This window comes from Halichoeres trimaculatus, unplaced genomic scaffold (genome assembly GCF_033239565.1).
Source record: "Halichoeres trimaculatus isolate MK-OKI-2021-1 unplaced genomic scaffold, fHalTri1.1 fHalTri1_scaffold_17, whole genome shotgun sequence".
NCBI lineage: Eukaryota > Metazoa > Chordata > Actinopteri > Labriformes > Labridae > Halichoeres > Halichoeres trimaculatus.
The window spans coordinates 27,704,680-27,728,154 of NW_027437195.1; the positions used below are offsets into that span (position 1 = coordinate 27,704,680).

The following is a 23,475-nucleotide window of genomic DNA, read 5'->3' on the forward strand; positions in this document are numbered from 1 at the left end:
AGTTCATTAAAGCATCTTAAACTCATGCACATGACTCAGTAAAGGCCTTTATCAGTCAACCTATGACTAGAAGCGTTTGGCAAGGAGGACTAGATGATCTTGTGGTTTTAATGCCTAAGGTTGTCATCTTCATTAGAGCAGACACTTTACTGCAAAAAACTGAAATCTTAGTAAGTGTTGTTGTCTGATTTTCAGTTGAAAATGTCTTTTTAGACTTTAAAAAAAGTCTGAAAAAATGGCTCATATCAAGAAATTCAAAGAAGAAATGAGGTCTGAATTGCTGTAACAAGTAACAAAAAAAAAATGCCAATGAAACAAAAGAAAAGTTTCTCATATTAAGATATTATTGTAGTTTCAAGCAAGTTTTCTAGCAAAATTTTCTTGTTCAGTTGTCAGATTTATTCTACGAGGTACAAGTGATCCAAACCATATTTCCGTCATTGAATTTCTTAAAATAAGACATGTTCTGCCAGAATTCATGGTGTCCTGATTGATGAGCAGCTGACCTTTAAGGTTCACATGGCCTTGATTGCTCAATTTTGTGGATCTGCCCTCTGTAACATCAGGAGAATCAGACCCTACCTGGTTCAACGGGCCTCAAAGCTTTTGGTACAGGCCCATGTGATTTCATGCATTGACTACTTAATATGAGCTGCACTCACTTGACCAGTCCAGAAAAAATGTCATATTTCAGGTTGTTTGAAGACAAAAATGAGGTCTGAATTGTTTGAAAAAGTAAAAAAAAAAAAAAATGGCAACAAGAGAAAAGTTACTCTTATTAAGACATTATTCTATTTTTAAGCAAATTTTCCAGCAAATTTCTCTTCTTCCATTGGCAGATTTTTTAAAACTTTTTACAAACAATTCAGACCTCATTTTTTGTCTTTAAATAACCTGAAAAAAGACATCTTCCTGAGCTAATAAGTTTAATGCGGCTCATATTAATTGTAATAAGACAATTCTAATTAGAATGAGACAAAAACACTTAATAAGATTTCATTTTTTCTAGTTTATAAGTATTTTGTGGGGGTGCCAATTGATCTTATGGTCTACATGCCTGAGGTTATTATTCTCATTGCTGCAGACGTAGACAAACTGCTTGTCACAGTTTTTTGCTGCACTTTCTTCTCCTCATATTTTCTGTTTGTCTTCAGCTGCCCTGGCAATAAGATAAATGAAAATAAAAGGCTGAAAAAATCTGCCTCACAGGTCGTTTGAGGAAGCTGAAGTCCTAGAAATCAGCAGGGCAGGATCAAACCCTTCATCCCAGTTTCCTGCTACGTCCACTGACCTCTCCTCTGAGTGAAGGCAGTAAAAACCCAAAACAACTTCTTAAAATAAACGAAATCTGTCAGTAAGGTAGGACGTCTTCACTATCTGCTCTCAGAAAGTAAATCCCTGAATCACTGACTTTTTTCTCAACTCTTTTTTTAAATGTGGAGCGAGAGCTTTAAAAACATTTTATATAACCAGCTGCTGTTTGAAGCGCTGTTCTCCAGCTTCAGAGGATTACCAGGCAGCCCCGTTTTACAAATGTCCATTGTCAGATATAAAGGAATAATTATTAAATATAAGAGAAAACCAGTAAAGAAAGCTGCCTGCGCTCCATTGTGCTTTAAATGATTTAAATAAACGTAGATTTTCTTCATGCATACATAGGGAGACCTTTATGTTTTCCTCTGTTTGACTCTATGGCAGCATTTCATGGCTTATTAATACCAACATTAATGATTCATAGTGTTTTCCTCTTCTCTCCTTTTCCTGCATATGAATAAATGTAACATATACATCAACCATCCTCCTTATTCCACCTTTTATTTCCAAACATTTTGTTTTTCTTTGTGATTTACAAAGCTCTGAATTTGTTTTTTAACCATATGAGGTTAAAAAAACCCCAAAAGGATTGAATTTATTTACATGTACAGAGGGATTCAACATGTTTTCCAGCAGTTACCTCTCTCTGCCATGTGGGGGCACCAGAGCGTGGAGTAACAGGTTAGAGTTAAGAGGAAAAAGCAAGTCTTACATCCAGCAGGAAGGTTAAATCGGACACACAGGAGGAGACACGGCAGAATCAGATTCAGGAGGTTTTTCATTCATTGTTTCTTATTTAAGTGTTCAGTTAAAGGAAATTAAAACACACCCAGCACTTCAACACTGATGTTAATTCATTGGTGGATTTTTCTTTGTCATAAAATTCAATTTGTTTTCCTGAGTGGTTAAAGAATAAATACAGAGATGTATTAGCGTGTATTATTCAGGACTCGGCTCTGATCCTCCAGCGCCGGGCACACAGACAACTGTTTGATCTGCAGATCTGACTGATCTGATTCCTCACCTGCTCCTTGAGGAGGAGAGCCATGCGGTCGCACATCTGGTTCCCGTCGATGGAGGTGAGGGCGATGTAGAGGAAAAGGCCGTACAGGACCGGTTTGGGGATCCACTGCAGCGGGAGAGGCAGCAGCAGCACCGACACGCCGATGAAGATGTTGGCGGTCAGAGACGTCAGCCGGGTCTCCTTCACCTGCACGATACTGAGGCGCACACACACACACACACACACACCGACCTTAGTGGAAATCACACAGTGCTTTCACACAATGCAGCAGACAACATTTCCTCCAGGATTTTCTTATCAGTGTCCCGGCACATTTTCCATTTGAAAGATTATCAATTTAACTGAGCAAATTTGCAGTTTTGGAGAAAATATATTTATTCATTTTTAATATCAGACGAGAGTAAACAAACTGTCCTGTAGAAAGTTTTTAGAGGTATTCTTTGGTTCAGTTCATCTTAGTCCCACATGATGAAAACATCCTGAAAACATCCCCTCAAGGCTTAAATCTTCCTTCATGTCATTCATTTCCTCAGACTTGTGCGACTTATATACGATGAACTGATGTTTGATTTAAAGCTTGGTTCATCTAACTGTTAAAACTCTTACTGCTGGTCTTACAAATTTGATATCCGTGCACCTGATGGGCAGGGGTGAGTCTACGTGTTTTGGCTTCAGGTGTGAGGAAAGTGTCTCTTAAAGCAGGTTAATCAACAACTTCTTGTGGTAGGACTCGATTGAAAAATCTGATCTGGAGCACAAGTCGCCAAATGGTCTAGATCGGGCTCCATGAAGGTGGCCCGGGTTTGAACCCAGACTGTGGCGTCTTTCACACATCACTCTCTGCTCTATCCACTGCCCTGCGCTGTCTGAAGGCATAAAGGCACAAAAAATTACTTTGAAAGAAATTAATCGCAACCATTTAATCGCGATTAATCAAAATTATTTAATCGCTATATTGCATTTCAATATGAGACACAAGATCAACATTTTCAGTTTAAATGAATTTTGTCAGCCGAGTGAATCAACGAAACGACATAAAAGTAACCTTAAACAATTAAATTCTGTTTCTTTTCAATTGTATGCTGCTTTAAATGTAAAGTGCAGTTTCAGGGATGTTACTTGATTTTGAACAGGTAATGTTCACCAGGCTCAACCCATGAATTCAAGTCTTTGAGGACTTTTTGTAAACTTAAGCGTGAGTTGTTTTCGGACAAGCTTTGGTGCTAGTGCTCGCCGCTATCATATTCAGGGACAAGTATTTTCAAAAAATGAATATCCCCCCCTCATATGTTTTTAAAAATACTTTTGTCCACATGCAGCGAGTAAATCCACCGGTGAGTGCGGCTCGACGCATGCCAAACCTATAGTGGGCAGTGATTTTTTTTTTTACATAAAGCCCGTGCCATCCAGTCAGAATGAGCCCCCGTCGTTCAGCTGTGACGTTTGAGAACCAAAAACTCTGTTTACCAGCGTCTGCATGAAACCAGAATTTTCCAAAATCTTCACTCTGGCCGCAGTTTTCAGAAAACATTGGTTTAAGTGGTGTAAAGCTGCGGTTTCGTGTGGATGACAGGCGTAAACGTATAAAAAATATATGTGGTTTCCCAGATACCCGGCTACGTTTGGACATGGCCTCAGTTTATGGCTGCTACACGTTGAGTACTGAGGTCCAGAGTTGGGAGTCACAGCGTAGTCAAGCTGAACTAGAAAAGCCCTCAGAGAGCACAGACCTCCACCAAGCATATTATGATTGTCACCAACACTTGATGTCCTACTTTAATGTTATACTCCCTTTCAGCAGACTGTCTGCTACCATTTGGTGTTAGCTGCAGGTTTGTACGATAATTTGTTTCCTGACAGTGTTGAAAATTATGAAGACCCAGTACATATTTCATATTCCAGATCTTAGTATCCAGAATATTGCCAGGATCTGGATCGTACTTTTACATTAGTCAGAAATTATGGTGACCTTGTCTTGTGTTGTTTTGCAAAGCAATCCAACCATTAATGGTGGAGTTATATACACATATGGTGAAAACAGTCCTATCTCACAGTGATAAGGAATCCTTCAAAAATATCCTGGATCCAGACGGTGATCCAGATCAGATCCAAAATTTAATCACTTCTTCCTTATCCTATTGTGAAGATTTCCTGAAAATGTCATCAAGATCTATTTGTTCGTTTTTGAGTTATGTTGTTCACAGACAAACTGACGGACAAACTTTCCCCAAAACATAACCTCCTTGTTTAGAGGTAATTACTTAGAAAAAATTAAGTTTTTTTAAAAAAAATTAACACATAATCACTTTCCCTAGTAACTAATTACATTAATGAAGCAGTCATTCAGTTACTAATTCAGTTACTTTTTTAAAAGTAATGAGGTAAAAGTAATGAGTAACTATAAGAACTTTTATATCGTAATTTTCCAAACACTGCTGAGGTGATACCACAGGGTACAACTGCACAACAACGCTCTCATCCCGGTTTTAATCAGACTTTTTTTTACTTCACTTTGATTTTCCAGCCACCAGACCGAGCGGCTCAGTGTTTGTCGTGTTGTCTGGAGTGCTGCGATAAACTGCGATAAAATTAGTTAATTTTACAACACAGCATCAGTTTTCTGTGATTAATTAATCATAATTAGCTCTTATTTTCTCATGATCATGTTGGTCTCTCTCTTCTGAACCTGCAGATCCTTTTTAATCTTTGTTTCATCTGAAGCTCTGTTTGGAGTTTCCTCCTGCGCTGCTCACAGGAGCCCACTCCTTCTTTAACACATTAGAAACACATCAGAAAGGTTGTGATCCTGGACTCCTCCGTACTCTGAGAGATTATAAATGAAATATCCAGCCCGATAAATTACATGTTTTCCTACCTTGGGTGTCTCTAATCAGATTTCCTCTCACTTATGGATGATTGTACCCCCTGCCCTACTTAACACTCTTGATTACCAGAGAAAAAACATGCTAACTATAGCTTTAGCGAGAATCTATGTGGGAGGAATGATGAACCTCATCCTCTCATCTTTTAAAAACTCTTACCTCTCAGAGAGAAATGCTTAATTACATAGTAATCATGCAATCAGGAAAGCACGGGATACAGTAGCCTGCAACATGAAATTACAGTCGCCGCATGCTCTGAAGACGACCTTTAATTGAGCGTCTGATTAGCACCGGCGATGAGAAGGCGGGGAACTCACGTCTCATAGAGGTGGCCCCCCTCCACGCGCTGCTCCACAAAAGCCAGCTGGCGCACATGGAGGGTGGAGTGGGGGAAGGCTGCATGCATCCAGGGCAACCCCAGCACCGACATCAGTATGTTAATGAGCCCGGAGAGCATCAGGTCCCAGTGATACGCCGTGCCCTTCAGCAACCTGCGGAGCAACACAACCGTTACGCTCTGCAGCACGACGACAACTCAGTACAGCATCAAACACACAACACACACACACAGATGGAGAGGGACAATCTGCATGCAGTTGTAGTTAGAGGTGAGCTCGCACGCAACAGCAGCCACACACACTCATACACACACACACACACAGGCACAAAGGGCACCATGCTCCTAGGGTTAGCTCTGCCCTTCAACACACACTGAACAAACTCGCTCGTCTTTCACTTTTCCAACTTGTTCAGCTCCACTAAAATTCCCCTGCGTGTTCGTGCAATCCTTCATGTTCTCAATCTGAAGCATGAAGCCATATGTCAGCCATGATGACATCATAATCCTAGCGTGACATTACAGTAACGTTACAGAAAAAGGATGACCGCGACCTTTACACCGGCCAGCCAGCAAACATTTTCCCTGCTCGTGTTAGTGAGGGATCACTGCTGTGCTGCTCCTTGGCCTCTGCAGACGGGTTTGCAGGGAGGACAGGGATGGTGTGTGTGTGTGTGTTTGTGTGTGTGTGTGTGTGAATATGACCTAAGGTAGAGGTTCACTTTAAGAACAATCAACAGGCAGTGTGAGAGCAGGTGTGAGTCTACAGCTCTGTAATCGACACATTAATCTCACAGATTATCATCCATGGTTCAATGGGTGTTACCCTGAGTTTGACTGTGAATTTGAGATATTTAAAGGGTATTCTGGGTAATTTTTGCACATGGGTCTTACTTGAAATCAAACCTGTGATTAAAGGGGTCAGATGATGGATGGATGTTTTAATGTTACTGTGAGTTAAAACTTTCATATTAATGATAATTCTTCCTGCTTAGAGTCTAAGAAGCATCTGTTGTCATGTGTTTCAGACCCTAGAGGTGTGGGGAATAACTTTTTAGCTGTACATTTTTTTGTCACATATAGCCTGAAATAATCTTTCTGAATTTGCTCACTTGACCGGCAGCTTGGAAAGAAGCTGTACCAGCAGCAGGATCACCAGGCACACCACCAGATTCTGGTATTAGAAGTGTTCTGGATCCTATTTGTGGTCTGAGAAACATTAGTAGCATTAGTACCACAGACCAACACAGCTTTACAGTGAGCGTTCACTGGATAACAGTTCATGTGGGGGAGCATAGGGGGGGCAAGATGCAATCCAGTGTAGGGCAAACATTTCCCAAATATTTAAAATGTAATAATCTAATACAATTTTTGAAATTGAAAAAATTTCGAGCAAAGTTAACAGATTATTTTTAATTTTATTATTATTATTTTTTTATTAAGCAACATAGTATCTTGTCCTCCTGTGCCACCCACACAAACTGTTATCCAGCCAACACTCAGTGTAAAGCTATTCCAGTTGTTTTGTGGAGTTTTTGTGATTTTTTTTTAAATATTAGCAAGTTTTTAAAATTCCAAAAAATTCAAACAATTTTGGCAGATTTCAGAAATTAAAAAAAACAATATGATAATAATAAAATTGGCGTATTAAAAGGGTTAGGTTTTTCCAATTTTTTTAAATCACAAATTTGAAAACTTTGAAAATTTTGAAGTTTCCAAATATTTGGAAACTTTTGCAGTCTTGAATTTTTTTTTCTTTTTTTGATATTTGTGCAATTTTTTCAAATACACAAACGTTTCCAAATTCTTGCAAATTTTTTATTTTATTTTTGCAAATCTTTGAAATTTCAAAAGAAAATATTTTTTGCATGTTTCTTAATTAAACGTTTCTGTTTTGTTTGTTTTTTGCAAATTTTTGAAACGTAAAAAATTCAGACATCACATGAACAACTTTATCAATTATAAAAACTTCTTGATTAGATAATTACTCACTATATTTTAACTATGCATAGAATTTTGTACACTTTATTGTCTTGATTGTTTAGATAAAACAGGTTTTGTGGCTCTGGAATGACTTTAAACCAGGTGAGCAGATCCCTCCCATGAAAGTAGAGGTTGTAGACCCCTGGTCTGAACAGATATCTGCGTACAGGTTGAGCTGACACTTTGACACCATCCTTATTCCTGATAATCAGACTGTAAACAGCGGTGGCTTTGAACCAGGAGCAACAAAAAGTTTCACTCTCTGTTCCACAATTGTCAGGAATATCATCCTTAGGGGAGGATTTTTTTCTCTCCATTTTTGTGTCATATTTGTGTGATTCTAAGATTCTTCAACATAATAGAAAGTGTTTATACTCTCGCTCTGTCAGGGCCCTAATTTAGCTGTCAATAGCTGTCTTCATGGGGACATTACTCTGTGACGTCTCCTTTAGAAACTCTTGACACTTGTTGAGTTTCAACTCCGTTGTGTTTGTATATTAACTCCAGACACCAGTGGAGTTTTCTTTTCCTTACGTCAATGGGGCGGTCGCAATCGGACAACCTTATTGGCTACAATATGCAGATGGGAAGCTTTGAATACTGATTCAGATGGTGGGTTTACTCAGAGGGGACTTATTATTTTAAAAGCAGTGAAGTAGATTACATGGTGTAATTTGTACTCAAGTAGGAGTAAAATTACTCACTTGAAAAAAATACCAAAAAAAAAAGAAAAATTCAGACTCTAACAGAAAATACTGCCACACGGCTGACATCACTCCTGCTCCTTGCTACTTTGTTAGCATCTTAGCACACGCTGTTGTTGTGATCATGTGAGCTCTGCACATGGATCCAGTCACTGCTGGAAAGAAAAGCTGGAGCGGAGTCTGGAATGGACTGCTAATCTGAACTTTTAGATGCAGGCCGAAATGAGCAAATACTCGTTTTTTTCCTGATATGAGGCCGATAACTGATATTAGCATCAAATCAGGACACCTCTACAGTCCATGGGTCAATCTGATAAGAAACAAAAGGAAAGGATAACCTGACTCTGCTCTAACAGATAAAATAAAAGCAGGATAAAGATGCTAAAATGGTGCAGGATGGATCCAAACTCTTGATTAATTTCACTTTTTCTGAAGCAGCTGTTGTTTTGCCCTGCAGCAACATTTAGATCCATTTAATATCTGTCCAGAAAATGCAGATGAGCTGAAAAGAGTTGGATTCCTGTCATTATAGATCTTCGCTCTGGGACTGGAAAATGGCTGATGGCGCCGTATTGGCCTGTCCCATGCAAATTTATCGGAGCAGGGTAAAAGCTCAGCGAGGTGTTCTGGCTCTGAGGCTTCTTCAGAGCTCTCCTACTCTGACAGTTTGACTCAGATGTCAAGTTTCTGGCTCGGCTCCTCTTCCCTCCCTATCAGACCGGCAAATATCTGGTTTCAGCAGATCTAAAAGTGGGATGAGTGGATCCCCAAAGGTCCTTGGTGGTTTTTTAAAGAGTCATAGAAAGAGTTGAAGCCAGGCAGAAAGATGAGTCAGTTATATTTTCTCTTTTTTTCCCGTTAGCTTTAGTCATGTAGACAGGAGGAGTAAGATGAGGTGGTGGGTGTGTGAAACTCTCTGCTCTACCTGTTCTCTGGAGCGTTGGTCAGCGAGACGACGATATTCTGGTCGATGAAGATGAGGAGGGCCAGGAGGAAGCCGAGGCCCATGGCGCTGAGGACGTTCATCGCAGACAGACGCTCAAACGGGGCCACGTTGAAGATGGGCCGGTCGTGAACTTTAAACACAGGGACTGTTCCAAGAAAAAGGAGGGAAAGATGAGCCCGGAGCTCACGAAATGAATCGATGAAGCAGTTATGTCACAGAGAGGAATCAGAGATCATAGTTAACAGATTTCAGGCAAAGCTTCCAGAAACTGGGCCCCCTGTGGGTTTAACAGTTATAGGAAAACCATTACAGGACATTAAACTCCAATATAAGGCAGATTCCTTTCAAAATGTTGTGATGAGCCTCGTTTGACGCCAACAGTTTGCTCTGAGAGCGGCTGGATTGCTGATATCTCATTTAAGACTCTCCCCCTCCTAACGCTGCTGAATTAAGTGCGTTTGGTTAAATTTAGGAAGGAATGACAATACAATAATGGGTCTATTATCTTATGACTTATTGTCCCGGGAGGTAGAAGAACAGAAAATTGGCTGGGCACTTAAATTTGAATTCACTGGAGGGTTTTGGCTCTGGTATCTGTGTTTCTGAGTCGACCCCCTGCAGAACAGCTGCAGCCTTGGCACAAGTAGCCGGAGATTTAAAAGGAAGCCTGACAACAGAGAACAAAAACTCAGACATCCAAAGTGTTTTGTTTGCAGTGTGTGTTGATTCAGGAGCTGAAAGATGGTGAAGACTTTGTGTGAAGTAGAATATATCTGACATGCTGTGTTTGATGTTAACGGGCTATAACTTGAAGCTTTCAGCAGAATCAAACACCTGTATCCACAAACTCACAGGTCTACATCTGTTTGCCTTGTCTGATTATTTTCATAGGTTAATACGACACCTGACCAGTTTTATTTAGCCACATGAATCCATGTATTATTCCTTCAACTGATATTCAATTATGAATCAAAAAACAAAACAGGCAGAGAACCAGAGGATGGGATAATTTTCTTATTTGAAGTAAAAAAAAAAAACTCCCAAAAAAACAGATGTGTCTGTTGTTCTGGTCCTGCTCCGTCATGGCTGCGTCTCAGCTCTGGGAGGTAGGAGCTCTACGGATCAGATACACAAGGGTCGTATTTTTCTGACAGATGCCGAAGCTGTGATGCATCAATTTGCACAAAGCAGATTGAGTGGAACAGGAAGTCGTAAGGCAAAAGCCATCAGCACCCCCTGCAGGCAGAGTTTAGACTTCTGCAAACATGGTGGAGGTTCACTGACGTTAGGAGGTCGACATCTAACAGATACCAGAGATTGGTCTTTCCATCAGCTGTTGGTGTTTTTAGGATGGTCCTTTATCTCACTCACACCCATCACAGTGAATCCATGGTACTTTTGTTTTAAATGCATGTATTTAGTAAATAAACAAATATAAAAAATATTGAATATGATATTATTTAACAACAACAACAACAACAATAATAATAATTATTATTATTATCATTTTATATTATTTAATTAACTCATTTATTAAAATAAAAATATTAAATTATTTATTTAATTAATTAATATAATTATTTTATATTATTTATACATTTGTTTTTTATACATTTATTTATTATTAAATTTTAAATAATTTTATTCATTATATAATATTGATTTAATATTATATATTAAATATTATTATACATAAATAAAACTTACATTTATTGATGTGCTGTTTTTATGGATGTAGTGACTTTGTGGACCTCTCTTTCAAAAATTTCCCAAATCCAAGTCAACTTTTAAAATAAACCAAAGCGTGTCCAAATCAGACAGTATTTATCTCAACTACAACAACCAATCAATGTAATGAGCAGATCCAGACCAGGAGTCAACAGTTTTGAGGTTCAACTGGTGTTCTGTCAATTTCTGATACCCACTGAAAATTGCTACTTTGTGGTTCTAAGCATGCAACCATAGTTTCAGGTTCCCTTTGAATGCTGGGAGCATATTTTGATGGGTGCAATTGAATTATCACAATATTCTTCTGTCCTAAAGTATAGATAAAAACACATCAAAACTAGCTAGCATTAATGACACACTGGTATTGAGGTGAATATTCATAGTTCATTAACGTATTGAGCACTAGGAGCATTATTTGATGGGGGGGCAACTGAACTATCAAAAAATGCTCCACCTACAATTTTGATCAAAAATAGAAGAAAATGAAGCTATAGGAAAAAGAAGCGGTAACAAAATTTCATATAGCAGCAAAAATTGATAAACGGGTCCATCAGAAAAAGCATTGACAGCTAAATCTGACAAGGCAGCACATTCCGACAGAACACTGGAGTGAACACAGCCAGTGTGCCAGATTTTAAAAGAGACACTGAGTCTGCTCAGTTGAGGATCTTGTGCACGTCATGGTTGGACTGAAACGTTTCATTAGGGAAGGAAAAACACTGAGCACTCGAGAGACTGAAGCAACAATTTGTACTGACGCTCAATGTCGCTGAAAAGGTAGGAGCCGATGAAGGAGAACAGGAGCACGGAGATCGGCAGGGCGCAGTCCGACAGCACCTCCCTCACTTTGGCGTGCAGGAACGGACTGTAGAGACAGACAGACAGAGAGACAGACAGGGAGGAAGAGGGATTGAGTGGAGAGAGACATATAATAGAGGAATACAATTACTGTGGACAAGACAAGGACAATGGCTGCAATCCTGACACTGCTTAAGTACCTTGGTCTGCCTTCTGCTTACACAATTGAATCTGGCTTTGAGGTTGATTTGATTACTGGGAGCAATCAGAAGTAGAATATTAATGCTTATTGAATAACAGGCTGCAGCAGAGGCTTGGACAGAAACAGGGAGCTTTGTGAAAGCCTGCCTTTAGAGTTCCTGCAGGCTCTGCCATTCCTCACAATCTATAGAGTCAAGGCCCCGCTCAGCAGTCTGCATCCAGCCAGGAGTACTCCCATCCAAACACGAGCTCCTCCAGTGATTTATCTGAAAGTGCTGCAGTGCTGCTCGTACCTCCTTTTAAACTGGTAGAGGGTGTAGCCCATCCACAAGGTCCCGAGCATCAGAAGGAGGCAGAGAACGGGCCTTTCTCGAGTGCACTGGATGAGGGTTTCAGGGAGGGCGCTGACTGCCAACCGAGCCACCGTCTCCGTCCGGTTTCCTCCGAGCAGGTCTCCACTTTGAGGAAACTCCTCCACGCTACTGTTGGCCAGCGTCGGGGAATGGTAGTACATGTGAAAGACTGAAATCAGAAACACAAAGATCAGTTAAACCAAAGTTCCCTTAAATCTCTTCACCATGTTTGAAATCCTACCCTGACTACGGGTTCACACCTGTGGATTCAGGTGACTCTAACACCTCAGTTTGGGTCCATATGCTCCTTACAGGACTTGTTAATAAATACAAACAAAACTCAATTTAGCGGTTATAGTTAGAAATTAAAAGTGACCAAATTTTAAATTGTGTCTTGAATCTTTATGGACCTCATTTGTTTCTATGTGTTTTTCTTGTATTTATTTGATGTTCTTGAATAATCTTTGCTGTGCAGCACTTTGGTAAAGATTAGATTGGATTTATCCCATTGGGGAAATAAATGTATAAATAATCAGATATGTCCTTGAATAAATAAATAAATGCAAAAACTCATACATAAAAAAAAAAACAAATGAATAAATAAATAATTAACGCTTACATTTTATGTCATTGCACGCCATATTTTACAGTGTATGAGAATAAATTAATAAACTTATTAATTAAAAAAAAATCATAATTGATTAAATTAAATAAATAAAATAAAATAAAATAAATAAATAAATAAATGAAATAAATAAATAAAATAATGTGAAATTTTCAACACAATAACAGTTTTTAATGTTAGCATGTACGTTTTTAAACATTCATTTATTACTAGCTGTCATATTTTTGTCCCCATGTAATAAGACTTTTTAGCCAAGTATCAATCTCCAGTGCAATGACATAAAACCGAGGAAAAAACAAAAACTGTAGTTCCTAGAGTGTCCACTTGAGGCTGGCTCCAAAAGCAAGAGAACCCCCATTAATACCATTGTTAACATTTTTACAGTTAAATTTGAGATTTTTAAAGTCTCGTTTTAAAAAAACAACAATTTTGGACTGAATTTAATTTCTTCCTTAACAAACACTCTGTTTTTTATATTCTCTGTTTTAAAGTCAGTGAGACCAGGTGGAGTCAGTGTTTCCAATAAGGCAGACACAGAAAGTTGAAGTCACTAAATCTGTATTTTAAACAGTTTTTCTCACATTAGCATGTTTGTATCACCACAAGGGCAGTGAATGTGTATAGAGTAATGTTTTTGTGAAGGTTGAAGCCCTGCTTTGTCCCCATACAACCTGAATCTGAATGAAATAGAACTTTATTTGTCATTGCAACAAATACAACGAAACTGCAAAACAATAATAAAATAATAAAGATTGAATAATAAATAAAATGATTAATAAAAATCTAAATAAATTAAATCAAATCTAATAGAAATCTAAATAAATTAAATCAAATCTAATAAAATAATAAAATTAGACTCTGAAAGTGAAACAGATATAAAAGTACTGTGAACTCATTACATGAGACGGTCAAATGGTGGCGACTCTAAAGGTAAATGAAGTTGACTGGAACATGATACAGCTTTTGTTTTGATTTTTTTTAATCAAAAATTAACTTGAGGAGGAAATGTTGAATAAAACAAGCTGATTGATGGACTAATACTGGTCAGAGCAGCAAATCTTCCAAATGTCAACAAATACAGCCTTAAAACAGTCCCCGTCCCCCATGCTGAGGAGAAAACCAGTAAAAGAGAGACTCCAGATAAAAAGTAAGATTAACAGATGTTGGACAAGGACTGTAAAGCCTACAGGCACAGCTGAAGGAGATATAACATCATAAAAGTGAAATAGACCTCAGCTAAAACCTGATCAACTGGGTCATAAAAAACTGGAGGTACACAGCACTTTTTTTTTTTGCTTACAGCTTTTGAGCTTTGGCTCACACTCAGTTAATACTGAAGATGTTAAAAGTTATCTTGATGGGGTTAAGTAAATAAATTATCTTAGTGTTGGCTCTGATCCACTTTAATCTGTCTTAAAGTGTCTGATCCAGGGGTCTGCAACCTTTACTTCAATAGGAGCAGTTTTCCAGAGTCATAAAATTCACTTTATCTTCACAATTAAGTGGATAAAAGGATAAAGTTCTATACATGGTTAAAAATTAGTTAATAATGATCTAAAAAAGTTTTTTTATTTAATTTATGAAAATATTATAAATTTATATATTTCAGTTTTTTATTTGTAATACAATGACAAAAAAAAATTGGCTGAAATGGCAAAAATTTGCATTAATTGTTATTTTCAAATTAAAAAATGAAAAAAATTTGCTTTTTTCAATTAGAAAATTCAAATAATTCCCAATTAATTGCAATATTACAAAAATGTATAAATACAGAAAAAAAATCATAAAAGTAAAAGAAAAATTAGAATTACAAAAAATTGCATTAATTATAACTATTTAAAATTTTTGAAAAACAGCAAAAATGTCAAATTGTCAAACAATTTCATTGGCTTTCTGATTTAGAAAAAATAAATGCAAATTTTAAAGGTCACATAAAATTCAACAAAAATTGCAATTTCAAAAAATTGCAAAAAAATTAAATAAATAAAATAAAAAATAGAATTACAGAAATTTGCGAAACTTTCTAATTTTTTTAATAATATTTGAATTTGATCACGAGTTGATAATTTTGCTCAACTTTTATGAATTTATTTTTTTGTTTTTTAATTTCTTGCCATACATCAAGGATGTATATTGAGCCGCCATGTTGGCAGTTAAATGAATACACCAAACAGAATTAAAATCTGTATTTTCTTCCAGATTAGTCTTTTTGTAGATTTAGTTTTCTTCCCAGGGCTGTAAAACTTGAGGTTAGCCACAGGTGCATGGAAAGTTGCAATAGCAATAACACTTTTATATTGAAATGCATTTGATACAAGTGTCACATCGGTGTTAAAGCTGCAGCTGGTGATAAAGATGTCTTTAATTAGAAATTATCATCACTGGAATTAACTTTATCTACTTTTCAACCCATATCTGTCTTTGCTACTCAAACCTAAAACTGACTCTTTAAATCAAATCTTCCAAAATGATCAATTAGTCTGTTTAGTAGAGAAAAATGTCAAATGATTTTTCCCAGAATTGTTTTTCTGTGGACGTTATCTGCTGTTCTTAAACTCTTTGAAGAAGTATGATTTTCCAGTCACAGCTAACAGTTTAATTCCCTCAAAATCACCCATGAAGGGAAACAAGACCCAAAAAATAACTAATCTAATAAGAGGAGTCCTCCTTCAGAGGTCAAACCCCTGAGATGTGTTTTTGTCCGTCCAGAAATCACACACAGCCTTTTACCTCTCATTTGGGACGACAAAATAAAAACACGTCAGCTCAGATGTTGTGGTGTCAGCTGACGTCTTGGGTGACTGAGTTCATGTACCAAATTAATCAATCCCGATCTGAGGAGCGGCCCGCAGCCGTGTTTTAAAGCCCCGGCCTCTAACAGCCCCTCCGCTTAGAACATCATAAATATTTGACACAATTTAATTTCCCCAAATACAGCAACAATAGCAGGGAGTCATTTCTTTGGAATGGGATGTTTTCCTGTTTTGGATATTGCCGGCGCTGTAGTTCAATTTTCAGAAACCATTTGTAAAACTACGCTCCAAGCTCATAGGCCATTACCATAACATTAGCCTGCCTGGTTCTACCTCCACAATGCTTCCAGTAACATCGATGAATACATTTTAAAGGTGCACCCAGCCTCCTGTACAACTTTGTGTGCTGCATAACTTTCCCCTGGTTGTGTTGAAAGAGGCTGCAGAGCGAGCTGTGTGCACGCTGTGTCACAGCTGCACGGCGCTCTCAGAGACGTTTGACATGGTTGATATTATCCTGATACAAAGAGGCTGAGGAAGCACTGCTCTGAAGTTCAACTTTCCTACTTTCATATGATGTAGGCTAACATTATGATGGGGTCTGCATCCTGCGGCTTTTTGACTCCTTTACAGTGGCTCATTAGAGCTTTTGAAAATGTTATTGAAATAAAGATTGTTTCTTACTGAGGGTATTGGTGATTAAAGGCACTGACACTAAATAAAATCATGCGTAAACATTTTGTTCAACTAATTCATCCCATCTGTTAATAAAGCCTGGTGTCAACACTAAGCATGTAGCTTAGTGTCTTGTTAATTGTAGAACGTGGTTAATTTAGCCTAGCATTTAGCTAACATGTTGCGTAAAATAAAGCTTGACATGCCACTTACTTTCATTAAAAGCTTAATTCAGCATGAAACTTAGCACTTAGCTTAACACTTAGCTCTAACTTGGGATTAATGCTACATTTGTTTGCAAGTTAATTAATAATTTTGAGAAGAGGTACTCACTTTTGACTGTGCCTTTCACTGCGTCTACAACAAATGCAATGGAAATAAAGAGAGCGATGACCTCCTCTGTCGACCTGGAAGGACAAAAAACAACATCAGGGAAATCAGGATTGTGAAGGGAATGGTTTATGGTTGAAGAACTGAAAGTAAAACCACATCTCAACCATAAATCTAGACTGATTGTGTTTACTTTGACATTATTAGTGAAAGAAAATAAGCCGACAGGAGCTGTCACACAGAGAGTTGATAAAACTGTTTTCAGAGCAGACTGAATTTGACCACCCAATATAAAACATTTTCTTTTAGACACAGAAGGAAGCAGTGCACCGCAAGATAAAAAGAAACAGTTTCAATAAATTGGATTCAACCAACGCAGAGAAAAAAACAATTAAAGTGAGTTGAATTCAGAAGTGTAGGTGCACGGGGAAATACCTTTTGAAGAGCTTCATGAGCAGGCTGACGTTGAAGATTCCTCCCAGGATGAGGAAGAGGCAGTTCCACAGACCGATGCAGGCGTAGAAAGCTGGGAAGTCCAGGTTGTAGTCGTCACAGATTCCTCTAATCACTGCGAGGATGTCAGGAATGAGACAAATAAGGAAGAATAACAAACAGATCCTGAAACATCTGAGGCGTGAGTGTCTTTATCATCATTACGCTCAAACAAGCTCAGCACTGACTGACACAACATTTGCATTTTTTCCCAATTAAATGAAGCAGAAGATAATACGACCTAACCAGCACATCCAACACTGAAAACTTCTCTTGTGCACCTGAAGTTGTACAGGTGGGCTACATGTATGGATGCTAATGAGGTAACGTCAGGAATAGTCACGGCATGCATGTTGAAGCGACTGTAAACCAGAAACAGCCTCCGTAAAGGATGAGAAGACTACGTTGAGCTGTGGTCTGTGTTGTCTGCAGCAGGAGGGAAAGCTTCCTCCACAAAGCACTAAACCAAACACCACCACACTCCCACTAAGCTGGTCGCCTGGTGCTGCAAACACCAGTGACCTGGGTCCTATTGGCTCAAAGGCCGAGGAGGAGCTTCTCCAAGGAGTAAACAGGTAGGATGTAGGAAATATCGTCACCTGGTGAGTCTGCTGCTATAACACAGGTTATTAGCTTAATGACATGTACATTAATAAGTGCACTGAAGCAAAACGTCATACTAAAGTTATTTGCAACCAGGTTGTAACGTTCATTACAACAACCAAGATTGTTTCCATACACTGGTATGTATTAACCCATATTGGACTCGTTTCTAGTGAGGGTTGGATTCCACCAGGGCTGCCCTTTGTCACGAATTCTGTTCATGACTTTTATGGACAGAATTTCTAGGCGCAGCCAGGGTGTCGAGGGGATCCGGTTTGGTGACCTCAGGATTGGATCACTGCTTTTTGCAGATGATGTGGTCCCGGTGTGGTTGCTATGCGTTGCCCTGTTGGCTATGGCTGCCTTTTGCAGCAGCTCTCTATTCTTTGTCCGTTTCTTGTAATTTTTTTGTCTCTTTTGCGTCATCTTTGTATTTGGAGTGGATCATTACTTTGTATGGTTCATTTGTTGGTCATGGACACCAAACTTTTTGTGGCTTCAGTGATATTTTTACTACTTTTTCTCTCGTGTTTGTCTGGAGATCCTACATGTAACCATGGCTGCATTGTTTACATGTGAAATCAGCTGTTAGCAGCCTGTAGCATTTCAATGCTAACTGGTGCAAGGCCTGATGTTTCCCACAAGGTGAGGAGAAGGAGGTGAGGAAGAGGTGCTGGCTCTCAGGAGTGAGCAAAGAAGTGACGACATCGACCTGTCCTTCCATCCATCGTTACTGGGAACGTAAGATCTATCTCCAATAAGATGGACGAGCTAGCTGTGCTAACCCAGCAACAGAGGGAATACCAGAAGGCAGAGCAGCATCATGCTATTTACATACATGGCTATTGTTTATTAATAATATCCAGTTCTAAACAAATTAAATAAGTTTAAAAAATGACTAAAAGTTGATATTTCTTTACATATTTTGAAGCATAGTCTGTTAGTTTCCAAAGGGGGGCCCCAGCCAGCAAGTGGTATCTGTACTTGGTATCAGTGGGTACTTGTACTTGAATTGGTCTGGAAAAAGTGGTATCAAGCATTAGTGCTTCTAAGTTATATTTCAGAGGGCTCTCGATTATTCGGTGTATTTAAACATATTACATGACGAAAACTACCCTTACCCTGACCCCTGATCCAAAACTGTCCCTAATCTCTCAGCTAAAACCAAGCTTTGAGGTTGTCAGGACCAAACGTCCTCGCTTTGGAGGACAAAAAGCTCAAAGACGGTGCTCGCAAAGAGAGAAAAACAAGCACACACAAACAGAAAATGCTTTCATTCAGACATAAAAGGACCAAAGAATTGTAATGAGTTTGTTAAAACCAAAACGATTTGGTTGTAATCTTGAGCAGATTTGTGCACAGATGAGTTAGGACTTTACAAACAGGCCATTGTTCTGCTCAGACAGGCTGCGAGAAATGTACTATAATTATCCCCATGAGAATGTGCTCAGCCCAATTCTGACCTATTTACTTTAAAGATCATCACACCACAAACCCAACAAACAGCCTTGGTATTAAAACTACATCTTGGCACCGAGGTTGTGTTTTTTCTCCATCGCTGCCTGATTCTGCAGCTTCCAGCGCTGGAGACCGTTTACATTCCTCCCAAGAAGAAAAAAGATGTTCAGGACAGAAACGTACCAAAGCTCTGACCTGAACTGCATCGAAAGTTTACCCTGGGATGAATTATTATGCAGAATAAGTTTTTGCAGATCTGTGCACTTCAGGGGGCCTACGACTGAGCTAAACCACTCCAGCGTTTTCTGGTGAAAGGGAGCAGACGAGGACGCCACCGTTTGCAGCGCCTGTTCCACACGCTCGGGTGCCTCCTCTTGATTTTTGACGTAATCTTCTTAGCACTCCACCCAACCCCAGCCTCCTTTTCAAATCGCCCGTCGGCACAGACTGTGAGGAGATAACCGTACTTTGACTGAGCTGAGCTGCAGAAAAAAGAGGGGAAAGCCTACCGCTGATGAAAATGGCGAGTGGAGCTGTGGTTAGAGGGATGACTAGAGGAGAGCCGGCGAACAGCGAGTAGATGACCCCGCCGATGCTCTGGCCGATGATGGTCTTGCGGACATCTGGACAGAGAGGACACACACAGAGAAAACACAGGAGGAAGCTTTTACAGATGCCAGGAAAGCTAGAACTCAGATCATGTAAAATCCTTTTCTTTAATACTATAATATTTAAGACTTATTCACATTTTATTTGACGATTTCAGATTCAGAAACCTGTGATAAAAACCCTCATTTAACTTTTAGTTTGAAGGTTTTTGATGCGTCACTTCTCTTAAACGCAATCATGTTAAAATCTGAGCTTTCTCTTGATTTTGTTACTTTTATCAAGGCTTAAACACAAATAAAGACTAAAACACGAATAAAGACTAAAACACGAATAAAGACTACAACACAAGCTAAAGGCTAAAACACAAGCTAAAGGCTAAAACACAAGCTAAAGGCTAAAAGACATACCAAAAACTGTGGTACAAGCTAAAGGCTAAAACACAAATAAAGGCTAAAACACAGACCAAAAACTGTGGTACAAGCTAAAGGCTCAAACACAAGCTAAAAACTGAAACACAAGCTAAAAGCTAAAATACAAATAAAGACCAAAACACAAATAAAGACTAAAACACAAACCAAAGACTAAAACACAAGCTTAAGGCTAAAACACAAATAAAAACCAAAAAACACAAAGAAAGGCTAAAACACAAATAAAGGCTAAAACACAAGCTAAAGGCTAAAACACAGACCAAAAACTATGGTACAAACTAAAGGCTAAAACACAAGCCAAAGGCTAAAACACAAGCTAAAAACTGAAACACAAGCTAGAAGCTAAAAAAAACAGGCTCATAGCTCAATCACAAGCTAAAGGTTAAGACACAAGCCAAAAACTATGGTACAAGCTAAAGGCTAAAACACAGGCCAAAAACTATGGTACAAGCTAAAGGCTGAAACATAAGCTAAAGGCAAATCCACATTTTTATGGCTAAAACATGAGCTAAAGGCTAAAACACAGGCCAAAAACTATGGTACAAGCTAAACACTAAAACACACGCTTAAGGCTAAAACACAAGGTAAAAGCTAAGTAATAGGCTCATGGCTCAAACACAAGCACACGCTCAACACAGCATTGCAAGGTTATATATTGAAGAGTAAATATGTTTAATTGAAAAGGATTTAGATGTTATTATTAACCCATTCACCGCCAGCTGTTCTCAGAGCAAAGAGCTTCATACTGCCAGCTGTCAAACATAGTTAACGTCTAAAGACGTCAATGGCGGGCAACTTCGACGTCGATACTTTTTTCCACATAAACACACAAAAGTACCAAAAACTGGTACTGTTGAGTACCGATGCAGAGTGCCAGCTACCAGGAATCGGTGCCGTATCGTTTTGAATGAGAAAGGTACCAATTCCTATATCAGTCGAATCAAAGCGCTCGTTGTTGACACCTCACATCAAAACATTCAACATGGCATACTGTACCCTATTCTTTATGACAAAGGACAAAAAAACTATTAAGACAAAGTTTGGAGGAGTTTGCTCCTGATGTGAATAGACAGGCGCGTCCAAATTTGCCTCCATATTTTCGCAATTTTGTGCTGTTTATTTGCGTCACTGTTGGTGTGCAAATTCCTTTGAACTGTTTAGTTTTGCACTGCAGTTTTTCTTTAAAAATTACAAAAACTCAGACAGTTGTTTGTTTTATTTTGCACTTTTGTTAATTTTTAAAATTGTAAGCTCAAGGAGTTGTTTGTGTTTTATTTTGGACTTAATGTCAGAGTGACTGTGCTGTCTTTAATCTAAATGATGTTTCACTGTGAATTAAAATTTATGTATCAAAAGTACCAGGGGTACTGGTACTTGGTATCAGGGAGTACTAATACTAGTATTGGTCTGAAAATAAAAATATCAAACAACCTTCGCTTAGGCAGTTGAAAGGAAAGACAGAAACTTGCAGACATTTTTATTCTGCTGACATTTTGAATTCAGAGTTTACGGGTCAATGACTCATCAGAAAAAAAGGGGCTAAGCGTTGTGTCCATTGGCAAAGTGTGTGTGGATGTAAAGCAGTCTATTACTCATCTTTCATCTTATAGATTATGTGAGCTGATTTTTGCATGTAAGGTCCTGTAGCGTCTCCTTTCTAGCATCACTTTTCTTTCAGCGTTCTTATTTCTTTTCATGATTTTCAGGTAACAATGAACATTCTCGGAAACCTCTGCAGAGAAAAAAAGACATTTTCTATCCCACGTGAAGTGTCTTTTCAGTCCACCTTGAGCATCCGCTCGTACCTATTTCACCACGTGTACTCTCATCATTGAGGGAGCCGAAAGCGATGGCGGGAAGTAGGATGGCGATGTAGAGGAAGATGGCTGTGGTCATGTACTTCAGCAGGGTTTTATTACTGCCAACAATACCTGAGGGAATACAAACAGAAACACATGAGTCATACTCGCCTCATAATGGAGCAGAGGAGGCTCAACATTTTGATTCCAAAATGATAAAAACATCAAGAGAGTGCATCGGTCGGTGCTTGAGAAACAGGGAACATCCAGTACGAACACTCAGTGGCTCTCCTGCTCTTTCTGAAAACGTGTCCCAGTCTGCGGCTCCATCAGTTTGGTCTGTTTTGTCCCGAGTGATGGAGAACTTCTACGGGAATATAACACTTTAATTGGGCTCTAATGTGATGTGAATGGTTTTGGTCCTGTGACCTTCATCATATGATCCTGATCTGGTGACGCTCATGAGACGGTAATATTTTGATTTTGTTACACGCCTGATGTTTGGATACAAGAGGAGAAACCACCGTGAAAGCTCCGTCTCACTCTGCTCTTTATTTTATAACCTTCAAGGTCAACTGATCCAGTTAATGTGACTTTATTATAAAGTGGGATGCAGGGGCGGCATCATGGGTGGGCCCAACAGTCCCAGGCCCAATTTAGATATTTATTTATTTCTTAAGGAAAAAAATTATTATAAAATTTTGTCACTTTAAGCTTGTTTTGTTATTGTTAGATGCCCTGTCTTTATAAAACAAGTCAAGTTTGGCAAATTTTAGCCTAACGTCCTCCATGATGTTCTTGTGTTTCAAATACATGGGCCAGACGTGACCATCAAACAGGCCGGGGGGATCTGGCACCGTGTAGTTCCTAGAGCAAAAAGTTGACTCATTCAGCCTCATGTTATACAGACAGGACTAGAATTTGATTTTGGGAAAAGCTGTAGATTTCTGTCTTTTATTTAACTGCGGTTGCTGCTCTTAAGGTCTTTGCACACTGAGTCAGATTTTTTTGGATGCATTTTTTGGATCAAATAAAAAAATCAAAAAAAAAGAAAAAAGAAAAAAAGAAAACGTCAGGAAAAGTCTTCATTCATCATGTAAACATTGCCTGAAATGTGTAGAGGAAATATGTCAGAAAATGTGAGGATGTGATGTTGGAAGTAGCCTACAGCGCCTCTGAATAGTCAGACTACCCAGGAAACGAGCTGGGCGGATGCGAATAAACGCAAAAATTAAACCCACTCCAAAAAAATAATAACAATGACGGACGAAAGTTTTGGAGCGTAACACGTGATAAAATTTATTTCTTAACATGCGTAAGAAAAATAACAAAAATAACGGACTCAGTTTGCGAAGCCCTTTATAGCCTATAATATGTTAATCCACAATTCTTTGTGATGATACTGTTAATATGTTAATCTGAACAGTTTGCTC

General features: G+C 38.6%; 1 protein-coding gene across 5 annotated transcripts in view; it reads right to left on the minus strand.

Annotated features, from left to right (window-relative positions):
* slc4a11 (solute carrier family 4 member 11) overlaps positions 1–23,475 on the minus strand; it is a 176,548-nt gene that overhangs the window by 8,462 nt on the left and 144,611 nt on the right. For all 5 annotated transcript variants that reach the window (XM_074692077.1, XM_074692076.1, XM_074692075.1 and 2 more), the window contains 9 exons: positions 22,049–22,174; positions 19,716–19,829; positions 17,089–17,221; positions 16,657–16,730; positions 12,211–12,439; positions 11,677–11,783; positions 9,170–9,335; positions 5,538–5,711; positions 2,339–2,534 (listed from right to left, as the gene is read on the minus strand). In XM_074692077.1, coding sequence (XP_074548178.1) covers positions 2,339–2,534; positions 5,538–5,711; positions 9,170–9,335; positions 11,677–11,783; positions 12,211–12,439; positions 16,657–16,730; positions 17,089–17,221; positions 19,716–19,829; positions 22,049–22,174 — 1,319 coding nt within the window. The remainder of the gene's footprint in view (positions 1–2,338; positions 2,535–5,537; positions 5,712–9,169; positions 9,336–11,676; positions 11,784–12,210; positions 12,440–16,656; positions 16,731–17,088; positions 17,222–19,715; positions 19,830–22,048; positions 22,175–23,475) is intronic.